Genomic DNA, 16,424 nt, shown 5'->3' on the forward strand with positions numbered 1-16,424 from the left:
AAAAAAATCTAGAATTATAAACATGGACAATAAGTTTGTAATTTATATATCCAAATTCCCAAATTACAAACCCTAAGATTTCAATCATGTCAAAATTCCCAAATTGAATCCTAAAACAAAGACAATAACCGAATTTCATCATGAATTAAACATGGTAGGCTCTGATACCAATTGTTGACAATCCATACAATTACATGGTGAATAACCAAGGGCGGAAGTGTACCTGTGGGAATTGTCATTGATGAAATCCTGAGATGATGATGACAGAGCCAATGGGTTGGGTGATCTTCCTCAGCAAAACACCCTGAAGATCTTGCTCTCTTGATGGGGATAGAGAGAACCAAAGAGTTATCTCCGTTAGGTTTGTGAAACTGAATAGTCTTGTTGTGTTTGCCTTGGGGACCACTACCCCTATATATAACTATTATTAGTTATATCCCAAATTGCAGTATTTCTAATTCAGCCCCTCATTAAATTAGAAACTGTCTGGTATCTACACTATTAATTTTCATAACGATTATGCTCTTTAGCCATAAACTATTATATTTTATTTGACCCCTAGTTTATTGGCTAATTATATAATGACCCTAACACACTTTATTAATTAATTACATATGTGACCCATAAATCTTACAATTTTCTATTATTGTTCGTTAAACCCTTTATTGGACATATTTGCAACTCATAATTTGTAATGAAATGTGTCTCCATTTTTTGTTTTTTCAAATGAGGATCATGACAAGATTGATCCGTTTTATAATTAGAATTCCTCTGAAGTTGTTTCAAAGTTTTGAAAAGAAAAAGTTTTGAAACTAAGAGCACACAAACGTCTGCAATACGTGTTCTATGGTTGATATTCATAACATTTGTGGCGGCTTAAGTCCTCACAAAGTGAGGTATTTGTGGCGGCCTATGCCCTCACAAAAGCAGGCGTTTGTGACGGCTTTTCCCCTCACAAATGACAACGAAATTTGCACACTTTGTGGTTGTTTTGGCCGCCACAAAGGTTTGTGACTATCTTATTTGTGGTTGCCTAAAGCCGCCACAAATGCCTACTTTGTGGCTGTTTTTTCCCCTTTGTGAGGGCTTTTGGCCCTCACAAAATCCATGTTTTCTTGTTGTGAGCATGATGAAGAACATGAACTCCAAGATCATCATCTCCAGATTTGCAATGAACGGTTAAGTCCACATTGTTTTTCAATCGGTTAGTAATACTCAGATGTTCTCCATGAGCATTGTGCATTGATAGCAATGTAAGCGCACATATCAAAAGAATTTTTTAGATAAATAAAAGCATTGCTCCTACAATTAATATTTTCTTTAAAAGTGAATAATCTTTGTTATATGAAAGTTCAAATAATTGTTTGAAGAAAATCATATATTTATAGAAGGATTTTAGAAAAAATGCAAATATATAAAAAAGAAATTATTTAATGTAATATTTTATAGAGTATAAAATAATTAATAACAGTTTGTTAAAAATAATAAGTAATAATTATGCTATTGGAATCTTCCTATCAAATCATGCAAACTAATCTATTTAAATCTCTTTAATTTAGATTTTATCCAGACATAAGCGGTAAAACGTGATTTATCCAGACATAAGCGGTAAAATAAATAAATCAACAAACATTATTTTCTTTAGAATTATGTAGTTTTGATTTTTTTATTATACTGAGCGATACACAGGAGCAGCAAAACACTATGTCGAACTAAATAATATTCTTTATAGTTTAAATAATTTTTAAGTCTTTATAAAATTTTGAAATTTTTATTTTTATCTTTATAAAAAAAATTACATTTTTTAATCCTACAAAATTATTCTATAAATATTTTAGTCCTCAGTAGAACAAAACATTCCTTAACTTTTAAGTTATTTAATGATATTTTACAAGTATATTTAGAACATTATTAAAAATTATTTACACAAATTTTAAATTTTTTAACTTTGTTATCATTCTTATACATCTGTTTCAGAAAATACTTTTAAAAATTTTCTAAAATCCAACTTAAATTTAGTAAAATAAAAAAAAATTGTATAATATATGGAATAAGAATATAAATGTGGAGTTCCATGGTAAAATTTTGTAAATAGTTTTAGTAGTATTATTTGTATTTCAAACTCAGAATCGTATCATTGTACATGTGATAGGGACTATTATCTAACAGAACAAGATAAAATTAGGAAAAGGATAGGATTCATGAGCTGTTGAGTTGACTTGTCTTCATTACTCAATATAGGTGCTTATAATTATTCATATGAATCCAAAAATTTCATGTTGCATGTGATGTAAGTTAACCAAACAAAGACAAGTAGTTCGATTTTGATAATAAATTATCTTTTGTTTTGTTGTTAATGATGTTTAGGAGGGACCTAATATGGTATGCTTTTATTATAAGATATAGAGTTAATTGGTAAGAAAAATGTAATTAATTTAGGTTGCTAGTACTAAGTACTAACTATGGTTTCAAAATTGAGCCTCTTGTCGAAATTCGGTTTCATTCGATAAGTCAAGATGAATATTTATCAAAAGAGGTACTCTATTAATTAAATGTACCTTCAACATTGAAGATTAGCCGTACTCTACATTCACAAAAATACTATGATTTCAATTTCAAATTTTAATCAACAAAATTTCTGTGGACCTTTTCCTTTCTTGAATAAAATAGGAAAATAAATATATATACATATATATATCAAAGAAACTCAAATACTATTTCCTTTCTTGTCACCCATGGTTTTCACCTAAGCTATAAAACCATGTATTGAGTTTCTTTTTAGAAAAGCATTTCTTTGTCCACTTGAGAATTTACATGGTGGTTTTCAAATACCATTCTTTTCACACCTAACCTATATACCAAACAAAAACATCTTGTTATTTGCTTCATATTCTTGTATCAGTGTTCATATGACAAATTAAAGATCACAATGCCAACGAGTGAAATGAGGAGAGAAAATATAGCATGAAAAGTATGGTGAAGGAATGGTTCAATTCTTCGAAATCCTTTTTAAGCATGGTTTTGGTGCAAATGTTTTCAACTGGGATGCAAGTTTTATCAAGGGTCATTTTGGTTCGAGGTATTTATATTTTTGCACTCTTTGCATATCGTCATGTTGTTGCACTCTCTTTTTTAAAAGGTAATATTTCATTCATTTTTTTTTATTTATTTTTAGTTATATTATGAAACGAATTGGATAGCGTAGTAATGTTATTTGATTACGGTTAGGTTGCACAGAATAGCCAAAAAAATTCAATTGGAGAGTTTGTATCTAGTTATTCTTCAATGCATTAGTGGGGTAAGCACAATACTCCTCTATATGGGATAATTATCTTTAATATTAAGTGCATTATAAACAAAAATTCATAAAAAATCCTCTATATGTCATATACTACATAATTATCAAATTTACACACAAAAAACGTCACTTTTAGTTTTTAATGAAATTTTCATTTTTTTTTCTTTTAGTTTATACTCTAAATAATATTATATATATTACTATCAAATTATTATTCTTCATTCATTTTGCATTTAAGATGAAAAAATATATCAATAATTAATAAAAACAAGTTAGTAAAATCATCATCATCTTAATTTAGTTTATCATTTTATTAATCTGTGTGCAATAATTTAATGAGGTAATAATTTTAAAATAGAAGATACAATAAATTTATTATTTTTTTTAAATGTGAAAATATTTTTAAATATTTGAGTAATAAATTACAATAAATATTTAAATAAGAAATCAACACTCAATCAGAAATAAATGTTTGAATAATTGTTTTTAAGAATTACAGTAAATGTTTTCACTTAAAAACACTCTCTTGGAAATGAAACAACAGATGCCTGTAAGATTATTGGCTACATGTCTGCCTCATATGCACTCTCTTGTACATTTGAGTCAATAAATTTTGATGTGTAATTAATGTCAAAGGGAAAAGTAGGTCTAAAATTAATAAATGAATCCCTTTTATCAATTTCCAATGGAAAAGTAGGTCTGAGTTGGTAATAAAATAAGAGTTATGGTAGTAGGTCTGAATTCAGACTCATATAATGAAGATAGACTTAGGTTTCTATAGCTGGCAGAGGTACGGTAGACGTGAAAATTTCATTTTTGTCAAATGCTAAAGTAGGAAGACAAAAAATTACATTCTTGGGGTGATGAAAATTTGCTAAATAAATTATTAACTATGAGTCAAGAAGTGGGAATTTTTACCAATATATCTTAGTTTTTAGGATTTGTAATTAAAATCCCCCACTTTTGAAATCACATATCAAAATACTTTACTTTTTTCCCTTGTTTATTTTATGCTGAAACAAATCATATTTTGATAAAATGGATTTTACTGTTTTTTAAAAGCAAACCAAGATTGATTTTCAACAAAACCAAGATCGATCTTCATCACTGCCAAGATCAATCTTGGATTGAGATCTTATTTTTAAAACATAATTTTTTAAAAGGGACTATTATAATTCAAACCCCTTTCCTTATAATTGACATTTCTACTTCAATTGGCATCAAAGCCAATCTCTAAGATTTAAACACCCAAAAAGTGTTAGAGCAAAAGATTCAGGAAGAAAAATGTCAAAAGCTAAATACATAGCTGAAGGAGGGTCTTCAAACAGACTACCATACTTCGATGACTCAGATTATTACTTCTGGAAAGGCAAAATGCAGTTGTTTCTAAAATCACAAGATACGGGTATGTGGAGAATCATCACAGATGGAGACTTTATACCAAGAATAGATCAAAACGATCCAACATCAGCTGAAAAGAAAGAAACAGATTGGACAACAGATGAAAAATCCAAGGTACTCTTAAACTCAAAAGCTCAACTGTTTTTATCATGTGTTTTAAGTAGGGAAGAAAGTGAAAAAGTAGATGAATGTGATACGGCCAAGAAGGTATGGGGCACATTGTGAACTCACCATGAGGGAACAAGTCATGTTAAGGAAACAAGAATTGACATTGGTATCCGAAAGTTCGAATTATTTGAAATGAATGAAGGAGAAACAATCGATGAAATGTACTCAAGGTTCATAACTATAGTGAACGAAATGCGTTCCCTTGGCAAAGCTTATTCAGTACAAGACAGGGTAAGAAAAATCATGAGATGTCTTCCAATCATATGAAGACCAATGGTGACAGCTATAAGTCAAGCAAAGAATCTAGAAGTATTGGCCCTAGAAGAACTTATAGGAACTCTAAGGGCACATGAAGTACTATTACTGGAAGATAAACCTGTAAAGAAAAGTAAAGTAATAGCCTTAAAAGCATCTTAAACCTCACCAAACATTCAACAAACAAATGAGAAAAGTGATTCATAAGATAGCCAAGAAGATGTTGATGAAGAAATTGCTCTTCTCACAAGGAAAATACAAAGAATGATGAGGATAAGAGATCAGATCAAAAAGGGTTCTCCAGACAACAAGGACTTCAAGACTGAGATTGATAAAAGCAAAATCACTTGCTTTGGATTCAACAAACAAAGACATTATAAAACTGAATGTCCATCAAACAAAAAAGGACCAAAGAAATTTCCTTTCAAAAAGAAGTCTATGATGGCAACCTGGGATGAATCTGATGAATCAGAAACAGATGAACCTGAAGAAGCTAATCTGTGTTTAATGGCAAACATTGAAGAAACAGAGGTAAATTATGAACCATGTCTTATATGCAAACAAATGGAAATTGAATTTGATAATTTGTTAAATGATTCAAACTTTCTCATTCAAAAATGTAGTTCTTTTAAAGAAAAATTTCACAAAGAAAAAGAAGAGAAAGAGAAAATTCAGGTTATGAATGATAAACTTAAAGAGATCATTCAAAATCTGAAGGATTCCCAACTTAGAAATCTGGAAACTGAAAAAACAGAAAGCCAAGATCGATCTTCATCTCAAACAAATAATGGTTTTCCCAAGGCTGAAGTTGAAACTCTTAAGAATGATTTGAAAATTTTTATTAAAGCTACCGAGACATTTCAAAAAATCATGGGATCCCAAATAGGGATATTTGATAAAGCTGGGCTTGGTTTTGACAAAACTCAAAAAACTAAAATGTATTAAACTTTTTTTGTTCCTGAACAGAAAGAAGGAAAATGCAAAATCAAATGCTCATATTGTGACAAAATTGGACATTTAGAATTTGCATGTTACTTTAAAAAAAAAAGGATAACAAAAACAAGAATAGAAGAATCCTCATAAAAGAAGAACATTTGACAGTAAAAGCAAATTTTTTTGAAAAACTGAAAAAGCAAGAACGATCTTCAGATCGATCTGGAGGCTTATCAGAAACAACTAACATTCAGTTTTTTAAACCAGTTTCAAAAAACACTAAAGATTCTTCTCAGTCTAAAACTGATCATTCTGAGAAATCATTTAACAGTAAGAAACCAAATTTTAAAGCTAACTCCTCAGGACCCAAAATCAAGTGGGTACCTAAGAACGATATAACACACTATGCAGGATGGATCTCAAGATGTCAAGAAAAGGCCATGGTTTTTGGACAGTGGATGTTCAAGGCATATGACGGGTGACAAGAACTGCTTCATGTCATTTATCAAAAAGGATGGAGGGTCCGTAACATTTGGAAACAACGATCAAGCTAAGATCAAAGGAAAAGGAACCATAGGTAAAATAAATTCTGCTAAAATCAATGATGTTCAATATGTTGAAGGATTAAAACATAATCTTCTCAGCATTAGTCAACTCTGTGATAATGGTTTTGAAGTTGTTTTTAAACCAAACATATGTGAAGTGAGAATGGCAAATTCTGGAGAAATCATATTTTCTGCATCTAGAAAGAAAAATCTTTATATTTTATACATTGAAGAATTACCAGTTGAATCTTGCCTCATGTCCATAAATAAAGACAAATGGATATGGCATAAGAGAACTGGACATTTGAGTATGAAAACAATTTCAAAACTTTCAGATTTAGATCTTGTTAGAGGACTTTCTAAAATAAGTTTTGAAAAAGATAAGATTTGTAAAGCTTTGGCAAAAGGAAAACAAGTGAAAACTAGCTTTCATTCAAAAAGTTTTATATCAACCAAAAAATCTCTTGAATTACTTCACATTGATCTTTTTGTTCCCATCAAAACCACCAGTTTAGGTGAAATATGTGAAGTAGAAATATCAATTATAAGGAAGGGGGTTTGAATTATAATTGTCCCTTTTTAAAAATTCTGTTTTAAAAATAAGATTTCAACCCAAGATTGATCTTGGCAGTGATGAAGATCGATCTTGGTTTTGTAAAAGATCAATCCTGGTTTGCTTTAAAAACAATACAACCAATTTTATCAAAATATGATTTGTTTCAGCATACAATAAACAAGGATATAGATAGAGAGATTACGCAGGTATTTTATCCTGGTTCACCCAAACAGGGGTTACGTCCAGTCCTCACAAGAGTGAGATTTTCCACTATGTGCTCAAGGGCAAGATTGTTCTTGGTGATTACACTTTTTTCACATATCAATTTTGATCTTTACATGATTCCTACCCTTCTACCTAGAAAGGATTTCTTCAGTTCTACCTTACTGTTTTGGAAAGGCTTTAATAAGTTACCTTTCAAAACATAAAAAGATTTTTGCAATTTTACTCAAGATTTGACAAAATAACCTTGAGTTACAAAGTGGAGGATTTTAGACTATTTTAGAATCTGGATATTTACGCAACTCTTGTTTGAGAAATATATTCTGTAAATAGAGCTTAGTTGTGAATGATTCTTACACAACACAAAGATTAAAAAAAAGAAACATCAAACTGTAGGAAAGATATAGAGACACTTGAGTATGATTAAAATGATTGATCTTTGCTTGGCGCCTTCTGTGGTCTTTTGTTCTTCATCTCGAAGCTGCATTTATAGACTTCAAGAAGGCTTGGGACAGCTCATATGGTCATTGAAATAGGGCCAGTTGTCATGAAAAAGTTGTTGGATAAAGTCTGCCAAAAACAAGAGTGATCACAGCTGCATCCAAGATCGATCTTGAGAACCAGGATTGATCTTCGAATTTGTGATCATATGTTCTGTACTTTGTGATTGTTGTCAGCTGACTGAGATGACTTCTTGCGTGCAGGTTAGAATTGAAGTACAACTTAAGTGTACTTTACAGCCTGTAAACTTGTACTTGTAAATGCCTCATTTGAAGAATGATCTTGTATTATGCCTTTATTGAAGTATGTCTTTGATTCTTCAAATTCTGGAACAATTGTGACTCAGATTGATCCTTTGCTGATTCTATATGAGAATATAAGATGAATGATGTTTCCAGGATTGATCTTTTTACAAGGAACCTGATTATCCTTGTTTATGCCATAAACGAAGATCGTTCTTCGTTTCTCAGCAGAAGGTCAAGATCAATCTTCATTTTCCTGAATAGCTTTAAGATCAATCTTCGTTTTCCAGAATCAATCTTCTTTTTCCTGAATAGCTTAAAGATCAATCTTCATTTTCCAGAACTGCTTTCTTTGATCTGCTTTGTGAAGTTTGATACCTATCTTGTTTTAACATACTCAAAAACACATGTTAAATATCAAAGCATTTAGAATCATGATTAATAATCTTTAATTAATCTTTTGTTTTATTATCATCAAAATATTTAATTGAGATTTTGTCTTAACAATCTCTCCCTTTTTGACGATGACAAAACATGTTAATTTAGATTTTTAATTTGATTCTAATAATAATCCAGAAGGTTTTTAATCAAAAAGCTCCCCCTCAACATGTGCTTAGCATTTGAACCAAATAATGATATTTCATTCATGTCACAAAAAGAAGAAGATCTTTTGATCATTACATTTTGGTTAAAAAAACAAAAAAGTACAATTAATTATAGGCAGATCAATGTTTAAAATCTAAGGTAATTTATCCCCCTTTGTCACAAAAAAAAAGGATCAGGAGAATCAAACTAAAACAGTGACTTAAAATGACAGAGACGGGGAAGACCCTTCAAAGGACGGAGACAAGGAAGGCTGAAGGATGGCTGGAAATGCTGGAGGAGGATTCAGCATAGGTGGTTCAAGACCAAGCTTTGGGGCAAGCTGATTTGTCATCCAGTCACGCAGAATAGCCTGCGGGACTCCTTGATGAGCTTGACGCGCAATGATAGTTTGTAGAGCATCAAAAATTCTAGGAATATTCTTGTAAGCCCGTGATGACTCCTTGTCCAGTTTCGTCCTTTTTGAGGGACGTTGTTGAGTATCCATGGGAGTACTGTTGGAGGGAGTAGCAGATGTACATAAGGTAGATAAAGTAGCAAAGGTGGTGTTGATTGGAGGAATAGAGGTGGAAGCTGAGTGGTGAAGATGAGGAATAGATGGACCAATGGTATCTAAATCAGGAAAAGCCAGGTATTGGCTTATTCTAAAGAGAGAAGAAAATGCAGTTTTCTGAGGTGAGAGAAATACAGGAAACATTTTTGAAATGTTTTGGACAGACAGTGTGGGACAAAAGTGGTCTTGGGATGATAGATTTGTGAATGATGGAATTGTGGAAGTGGCAGGATTCAGTTGTGGGGAAACATCAGGAAATAAAGAACGTTCTTCAGTATGTAGGTGAGGGGAAGAACGTTCTTGAGGTTCAGTTATGCGGTGTTCAGCAGAGATTTGTTCAGTCCGTTTACGTTTGCTCGATGATGGTGTCAAAACAGGTTGTGTTGAGGGTGGAACGGCGGGAAGCTGTTTCATATGAGAGAGATTTTTGGTGGAGAATTTAGAAATTTTGAGAACTGAGGATTCGGTTGAAAGTGGGAGCTCAAAATGCCGGAAAAATTTTGAAAACATCATGCCATAAGGAACAGTATTGCGCTTATAATCCTTTCTGATTGCAGCAATCATATGTTGGATTATTAGGTATGGCAGATTTAACTTCTTGCAATGAAAAAGATGATATATGACAAGGGCGTCAATATGAGAGACGAATTCGTGACTGCCACAGTGAGGGAATATGTTATGTTGGCTGATGTTGTTAAAAAAAATTGGCAGAGGTTTCAAATCAGCAGAAAGGCATCTTGTGGATCCATCAATAAAGAGCTCCTGAAACACTTCATCCTTTGAAATGTTTAAGGTCTGGTACCAATCTTTGCCATAAATTGTTAAACCTTCAGAAGGGAGTTTCAAAATATCAGCCAGGATCACAGGATCAAGTCTAATTTCAATACCCTTCAGGGTTGAAACTATAAGAGACTTGTCTTCAAAAGCCTCAGCTTTGCAATAAAAAGTTCTAATGACTTGTGGATAATGGCAATCAGAAATGTTCAAAAAATTCGTCCATCCAAGGGCATCAGTATGATGCTGGATGGGGAGCCCTTCAAGTTGTAGTTTTACAAAATCAAAAACACGTCTAATACCAATAGGGCGTTGAGCCCATTTTTCAGAAAAGACTTGTTGGAGTTCGGTAGAAATTAGAGATGGAATGAGGATTTTTGAAGAAGAGTGTTTAGGGAAGGAGTCAGGGTTTGTTTCGGTGGGACCCTTGTTGGTTTTCTGGGTTGAAGAACGTGTTTGGGGTGAAGTCTGAGGTGAAGAACATTCTGGTGGAGGAGAGGATCGTTCCTGAGGAGGGGAAGATCGATCCTGAGGAGGGGAAGATCATTCTTGAGGAGGTTTTTTCTGATTTTTTTATTTTTTATTTTAAGCTTCTTCGAGGCTAAACACTGAGAGAGTGTGGATGGAGATTTGGATTTAGGTTGTCTGGGTTTCGATTTTTGTGGTGTGTTTTTAGGTGAATGCTGTTTAGAAGAGGATTTTTGAGATGATGATTTAGGGTTTGGTATTTTTGGGGATTTTGAATGATGTGGAGACAGTGGTGTAGGAGCCGTTTGGGGATTGGGGTGAGTTGGAGGTGATGAAGGTTCATCATCAGAAATCGTGTAAATAGTGTTGTCCACCTGTTTGTTGTGGGAAGTGCCAATGCCGGCTAGTATGAGCATTGGTCTTCGTTGAGAAGATGTTGTGCTGGAGCTAGGGTTCATAGTGGTGCGCAGATGGGGTGGGCATTGAGAAACAGAAGGGGTGGAACATTGATATAAGGGAGGAAACTGAGTTGAAAGAGGTTGAGGACAGAGTTCTGGGGAAGAAGATAGGTAGTCTGAAAACGTTTTGTCAGAGGATGAATGATGAGGTGTTGGTATGGGTGGAGGAGATGGAGAACGAACTGGGGATGGTGAACAGACTAATGGTGAGGAGGATGATGATGGTAGTGGTGATGTTTGATTTTTGTGAGCCCTGGTTTTGGTACGAGCCATTTTCTTTTTTTTTTTTAAGAACAAAAGATTGATGAAGGGAAAGGAAGATTGATGGGTTCTGAGAGAGAAGAGAATTTGAATAGTGGAATAGGAAGAGGATTACCGTTTTGCTTAGAATGCAGTTGATTAAGAAGAGGATGAAGTGTCGCGCGTGGGATTGATTGGATGGGGTAGTTGAGCATTGGGAAGGGGGAAAGAGAAAGCATGTAGCTAGGCAAATCATGAGTAGTCGTTACTTTTTAAAAGTAGCAGTTGTTTCAGTAAAAAGAGTAATTTTAACAGTTAGTGTTGATGAGGAACGAGGATCAATCTTGAGTGGTTAAAAGAACGAAGATCGTTCTTCGTTATGACCAGAATGTTCTGGTTTGCGTTTTTAAGGATCCTGACCAGGATTTTGCATGATTTTTAAGCGTTTTTTGATGGAATTAAAAGTTTCTTCAACAAGGGGTTTTGTAAAAATGTCAGCTAACTAATTATTTGTATCAACAAAAATTAATTCAATTTCCTTTTTACTCACATGATCCCTAATAAAATGGTGTTTTATTTCAATATGCTTTGACCTTGAATGTTGAATAGGATTCTTAGATAAATTAATAGCACCAGTATTATCACAATATATTGGAATATGGGAGTACCTAATAGGGATCATGTGAGTAAAAAGGAAATTGAATTAATTTTTGTTGATACAAATAATCAGTTAGCTGACATTTTTACAAAACCCCTTGTTGAAGAAACTTTTAATTCCATCAAAGAATGCTTAAAAATCATGAAAAATCATGGTCAGGATCGTTAACACACAAACCAGAACATTCTGGTTATAACGAAGAACGATCTTCGTTTTTGCTTAACCACTCAAGATTGATCTTCGTTCCTCATCATCACTAACTGTTAAAATTACTCATGATTTGCCCAGCTACATGTTTTCTCTCTTCTCCTTCCCAATGCTCAACTGCCTCATCCGATCAATCTCACGCGTGGCACTTCATCCCCTTCTTAATCAACTGCACTCAAATCAAAACGGTCATATTTTTCCTCTTTCACTATTCAAATTCTCTTTTCTCTCAAGAACTCATTCTCTACCTTCCTCTTCATCAAAAATGGCTTGTACCAAAACCAGGGATCACAAAAATCCCACATCACCATTACCATCATCATCCTCCTCACCTCCAGTTCGTTCACCATCCCCAGCTCGTTATGCATCTCCTCCACCCAGACCAACACCTCCCCATTCATCCTCTGAAAAAACTTTTTCAGACTACCTATCTTCTTCCCCAGAACCATGTCCTCAACCTCTTTCCACTAAGCTTCCTCCTTTATATCAATGCCCCACCCCTTCTGTTAGTCAATGCCCACCCCATCTTCGCACCACTACGAACCCTAGCTTAGACACCTCATTTTCTCAATGAAGATCAATACGCATTCTCGCAGGAGTCGGGACATCCAAAAACAACAAAGTAGACAACACCATATACATGATTTCTGATGATGAACCCTCGTCCCCTCAACGTAACTCCAATCCACCAACTGCTCCTACACCTCAACCAACCAAACCACTGTCCCCACATCTTTCAAACTCCCCAGAAATGCCAAACCCCATATCTCCATCTCAAAAATCTTCTTCAAAACACCCTTCAACCAAAAACACAACCACCAAATCAAAACCACGAAAACCTAAATCCAAATCTCCCTCCACACTCTCCCAGTTTTTGGCCTCCAAAAAACTTCAAATCCCTAAACAAACCCAGAAAAACCTCCACAAGAACGATCTTCCCCTTCTCAGGAACGATCTTCTACTCCTCATGAACGATCTTCTCCTCCTAAGGAACGATCTTCCCCTTCTCAGCCTTCACCCCACGAACGTTCTTTCACCAAAAAACCAACCAACAAACGTTCTTCTCCTAAATCTTCCACTCAGAAAAGCACCAAGGGTCCCACCACAACAAACCCTAAATCATTTCCTAAACACTCTTCCTCAAAAATCCTCATTCCGCCTCTAATATCTTCCAAAATCCAACAAGTATTTTCTGAAAAATGGGCTCAACGTCCTATTGGTATTGGCAGGGGGTTTGATTTTGAAAAATTACCACTTGAAGGGCTCTCAATCCAGCATCATACTGATGCTCTTGGCTGGACGGATTTTCTGAAAATCTCTGACTGTCACTACCCAAAAGTCATTAGAGCTTTTTACTGCAAAGCTGAAGCTTTTGAAGACAAGTCGCTCATAGTTTCAACCCTAAAAGGTGTTGAAATTAGACTTGATCCTATAATCCTTGCTGATATTTTGAACATTCCATCTGAAGGTTTAACAATCTATGGCAAAGATTGGTACAATGCCTTAAACATTTCAAAAGATGAAGTGTTTCAAGAGCTTTTTGTTGATGGATCCACAAAATGCCTTTCTGCTGATTTGAAACCTCTGCCCAAAATTTTTAACAACATAAGCCAACACAACATTTTCCCTCATTGTGGCAATCACGAATTCGTCTTTGATAATGACACACTTGTCATTTATCATCTTCTTCACTATAAGAAGTTAAATCTGCCTTTTTTGATAATCCAACATATGATTGCTGCAATCGGATTATAAGCGCAATATTGTCCCTTATGGAATGGTGTTGTCAAAAAATTTCCAACATTTTGAGATTCCACTTTCCACCGAATCCTCAACTCTCAAGATTTCCAAGTTCTCCACCAAAAATCTCTCCCATATGAAACAACTCCCCACCATCCCGCCCTCATCACAATCTGCTTTCACTCCATCCTCAAGCAAACGCAAACGGACTGAACAACTCTCTGCTGCACATAACCCGACTGAACCCTAAGAATGTTCTTCCCCTAACCTAAATACTGAAGAACGCTCCTCATTTCCTGATGTTTCCCCACACTTGAATCCTGCCACTTCCACAATTCCATCATTCACAAATCTATCATCCCAATACCACTTATGTCCCACACTATCTGTCCAAAACACTTCAAAAATGTTTCATGTATTTTTCTCACCTCAGAAAACTGCATCTTCTTCCCTATTTGGGATAAGCCAATACTTGGCTTTTCCTGATTTAGATACCATTGGTCCATCTATTCCTCATCCCCATCACTCAGCTTCCACCTCTATTCCTCCAATCAACACCACATTTGCTACTTTATCTACCTTTTGTACATCTGTTGCTCCCTCCAACAATACTCCCATGGATACTCAACAATGTCCCTCAAAAAGGACGAAACTAGACAAGGAGTCATCATTGGCTTACAAGAATATTCCCAGAATTTTTAATGCTCTACAAACTATCATTGCACGCCAAGCTCATCAAGATAAGGAGCAGGCAATTCTGCGTGACTGCATGGCAAATCAGCTTGCCCAAAAGCTTGGTCTTGAACCACCTATGTTAAATCTTCCTCCATCATTTCCAACCATCCCTCGGCCTTCTTTGTCTCCGTCATCTGAAGGGTCTTCCCCGTCTCTGTCATTTTAAGTCACTACTTTAGTTTTATTCTCCTGATCCTTTTTGATGTGACAAAGGGGGAGAAATTACCTTAGATTTTAAACATTGATCTGTCTATAATTAATTGTACTTTTTTTTTGTTTTTGAACCAAAATGTAATGATCGAAAGATCTTTTTTTTTTGTGACATGAATGAAATATCATTTTTTGGTTCAAATGCTAAGCACATGTTGAGGGGGAGTTTTTTGATTAAAAATCGTCTGAATTATTATTAGAATCAAATTAAAAATCTAAATTAACATGTTTTGTCATCATCAAAAAAAGGGAGATTGTTAAGACAAAATCTCAATTAAATGTTTTGATGATAATAAAACAAAAGATTATTAATTATGATTCTAAATGCTTTGATATTTAACATGTGTTTTTAAGAATGTTAAAACAAGATAGGTATCAAACATCACAAATCAGATCAAAGAAAGCAGTTCTGGAAAACGAAGATTGATTCTGGAAAATAAAGATTGATCTTAAAGCTATTCAGGAAAACGAAGATTGATCTTGACCTTCTGCTAAGAAACGAAGAACGATCTTTGTTTATGGCATAAACAAGGATAATCAGTTTCCTTGTAAAAAGATCAATCTTGGAAACATCATTCATCTTATATTCTCATATAGAATCAGCAAAAGATCAATTTGAATAACATCTGTTCCAGAAATTGAAGAATCAAAGACATGCTTCAATAAAGGAATAATACAAGATCATTCTTCAAAAGAGGCAAGTGCAAGTACAAGGCTACAAGATGTAAAGTACACCACTGATTGTACTTTTCCAAACATGCACACGTAATTAAAACAAAAGCAAACACTCAACTCAGACATCTAACACAATCACAAAGTATAGAATAGATCATCACAAATTCGAAGATCAATTCTAGTTCTCAAGATCGATCTTCGATGTAGTTGTGATCACTCTTGCTTTTGGCAGACTTTATCCAACAACTATCTCATGACAGCTGGCCCTATTTCAACGGTCATATGAGTTGTCCCAAGTTGTCTTGAAGTCTATAAATGCAGCTTCAAGATGAAGAACAAAATACAACTCAAAGTGCCAAGCAAAGATCAATCATTTCAATCATACTCAAGTGTCTCAATATCTCTCTTATAGTTTGTTGTCTTTTAATCTCTATGTTGTGTAAGAATCATTCATAACTGAGCTCTATTTACAGAATATATTTCTCAAACAAGAGTTGAGTAAATATCCAGATTCTAAATAGTCTGAAATCCTCTACTTTGTAACTCAAGGTTATTTTGTCAAATCTTGAGTAAATTGCAAAAATCCTTTTACGTTTTGAAAGGTAACTTGTTAAAGCTTTTCCAAAACAGTAAGGTAGAACTGAAGAAATCCTTTCTAGGTAGAAGGGTAGGAACTGTGTAAAGATCAAGATTGATTTGTGAAAAAAGTGTAATAACCAAGAACAATCTTGCCCTTAAGCACATAGTGGATAATCTCACTCTTGTGAGGACTGGACGCAATCCGTGTTTGGGGGAACCAAGATAAAATACTTGCGTAATCTCTCTATCTCTATCCTTGTTTATTTTATGCTGAAATAAATCATATTTTGATAAAATTGATTTTACTGTTTTTTAAAGCAAACCAAGATTGATCTTCAACAAAACCAAGATCGATCTTCATCACTGCCAAGATCAATCTTGGATTGAGATCTTATTTTTAAAA

The 16,424-nt window shown here is 34.0% G+C and overlaps 1 protein-coding gene across 7 annotated transcripts in view; it reads left to right on the forward strand.

The window, feature by feature from the left end:
• Positions 1-2,614: 2,614 nt before the first annotated feature.
• The window catches only part of LOC105851415 (uncharacterized), a 33,858-nt gene continuing 20,048 nt past the window's right edge, over positions 2,615-16,424 (forward strand). Inside the window, exons 1-3 of one of the 7 annotated variants that reach the window (XM_073365037.1) lie at positions 3,515-5,653; positions 6,467-6,632; positions 8,083-8,752. In XM_073365037.1, coding sequence (XP_073221138.1) covers positions 5,387-5,653; positions 6,467-6,632; positions 8,083-8,087 — 438 coding nt within the window. In that variant the 5' untranslated portion in view covers positions 3,515-5,386 and the 3' untranslated portion in view covers positions 8,088-8,752. Of the gene's footprint in view, positions 3,140-3,228; positions 3,299-3,514; positions 5,654-6,466; positions 6,633-8,082; positions 8,753-16,424 lie in introns of those variants that run through there. The other 6 variants (XR_012161910.1, XR_012161908.1, XR_012161907.1 and 3 more) reach the window with 6 other exon arrangements.

This window comes from Cicer arietinum, chromosome 2 (genome assembly GCF_000331145.2).
Source record: "Cicer arietinum cultivar CDC Frontier isolate Library 1 chromosome 2, Cicar.CDCFrontier_v2.0, whole genome shotgun sequence".
Taxonomy (NCBI): Eukaryota; Viridiplantae; Streptophyta; class Magnoliopsida; order Fabales; family Fabaceae; genus Cicer; species Cicer arietinum.